General features: G+C 69.6%; 1 protein-coding gene across 1 annotated transcript in view; it reads right to left on the minus strand.

Annotated features, from left to right (window-relative positions):
• Nucleotides 1–365: 365 nt before the first annotated feature.
• Nucleotides 366–786, minus strand: part of FSCN2 (fascin actin-bundling protein 2, retinal) — a gene marked incomplete at its 5' end in the record, with an annotated part of 5,019 nt that continues 4,598 nt past the window's right edge. Inside the window, 1 exon segment of the mRNA XM_014586728.2 lies at nucleotides 366–786. Within this exon segment, the coding sequence (XP_014442214.1) occupies nucleotides 721–786 (66 nt within the window).

Genomic DNA, 786 nt, shown 5'->3' on the forward strand with positions numbered 1-786 from the left:
GGGTCTCCCAGTCTTCCCCCCCCCCGCCGGCCTGTGTAGGCCAGGCCCTGAGTCCCTTCCCAGCCCTGCCCCACTTGAGCCCTGGCGGCCTTGAACAGCATGCCGAGACTCCAGGCCTCAGGCGTCCCCACTCATGTGACCCACACTGGAGGGCAAGCCCTTTGTCCCTAATGCCAGGCAGAGTCCCGGTCCTGGCAGTGCAAGTCCCTGCTCTGTATCCACAGTCCACATTGCCAAGGGGGCAGTGTCAGCTGTGTTGGTGTCCTCCCCCCCCCCCCCCCCCCCGGTCCTAGGGTCTGCGCGCGTCCTGGTCCTAGGGCTTGGCTCAGGGTGCCAGCCCCCCAGGTCCTCAAAAGCCCCACCTTCCTAGGCCCAGGTCACCTGAGGGGCTGGGAGCTCTGCTCTGGTGAGGGTGGCTAGCTGGTGGCCTTGTCCCTGGCCAGTCCACTCCAGGTCCTGTTTTAAATGGTGGGGAAAGGGACAGTGGCGCGGGCCGGGAGTGCGTGGGCCCCTCCTGGCCTCTTCTCTGTCCCCTCAAGGAGGGCAGTGTGCCAAGGGCCGGGCCCAGAGGAGCCCTGGCTGCCCAGGGTGGGGAACGGGGACGGGCTTGGGGGCCGGGCAGAGCGAGGGCAGGCCCTCTGTGGCCCCGCCAGACCTCCCCGCGGCGCGGAGCCCAGCAGCAGTCGGTGTCAGACAGGTTTAATGGGCCGGGCTCGCGGCTCAGAACTCCCAGAGGGCGGGCCCGGCCGGCAGGTCTGCGTCCGCGCGCAGCAGCCCCGAGGCGCC

Source organism: Tupaia chinensis, unplaced genomic scaffold (genome assembly GCF_000334495.1).
Source record: "Tupaia chinensis unplaced genomic scaffold, TupChi_1.0 Scaffold000159_1, whole genome shotgun sequence".
Classification (NCBI taxonomy): Eukaryota; Metazoa; Chordata; class Mammalia; order Scandentia; family Tupaiidae; genus Tupaia; species Tupaia belangeri.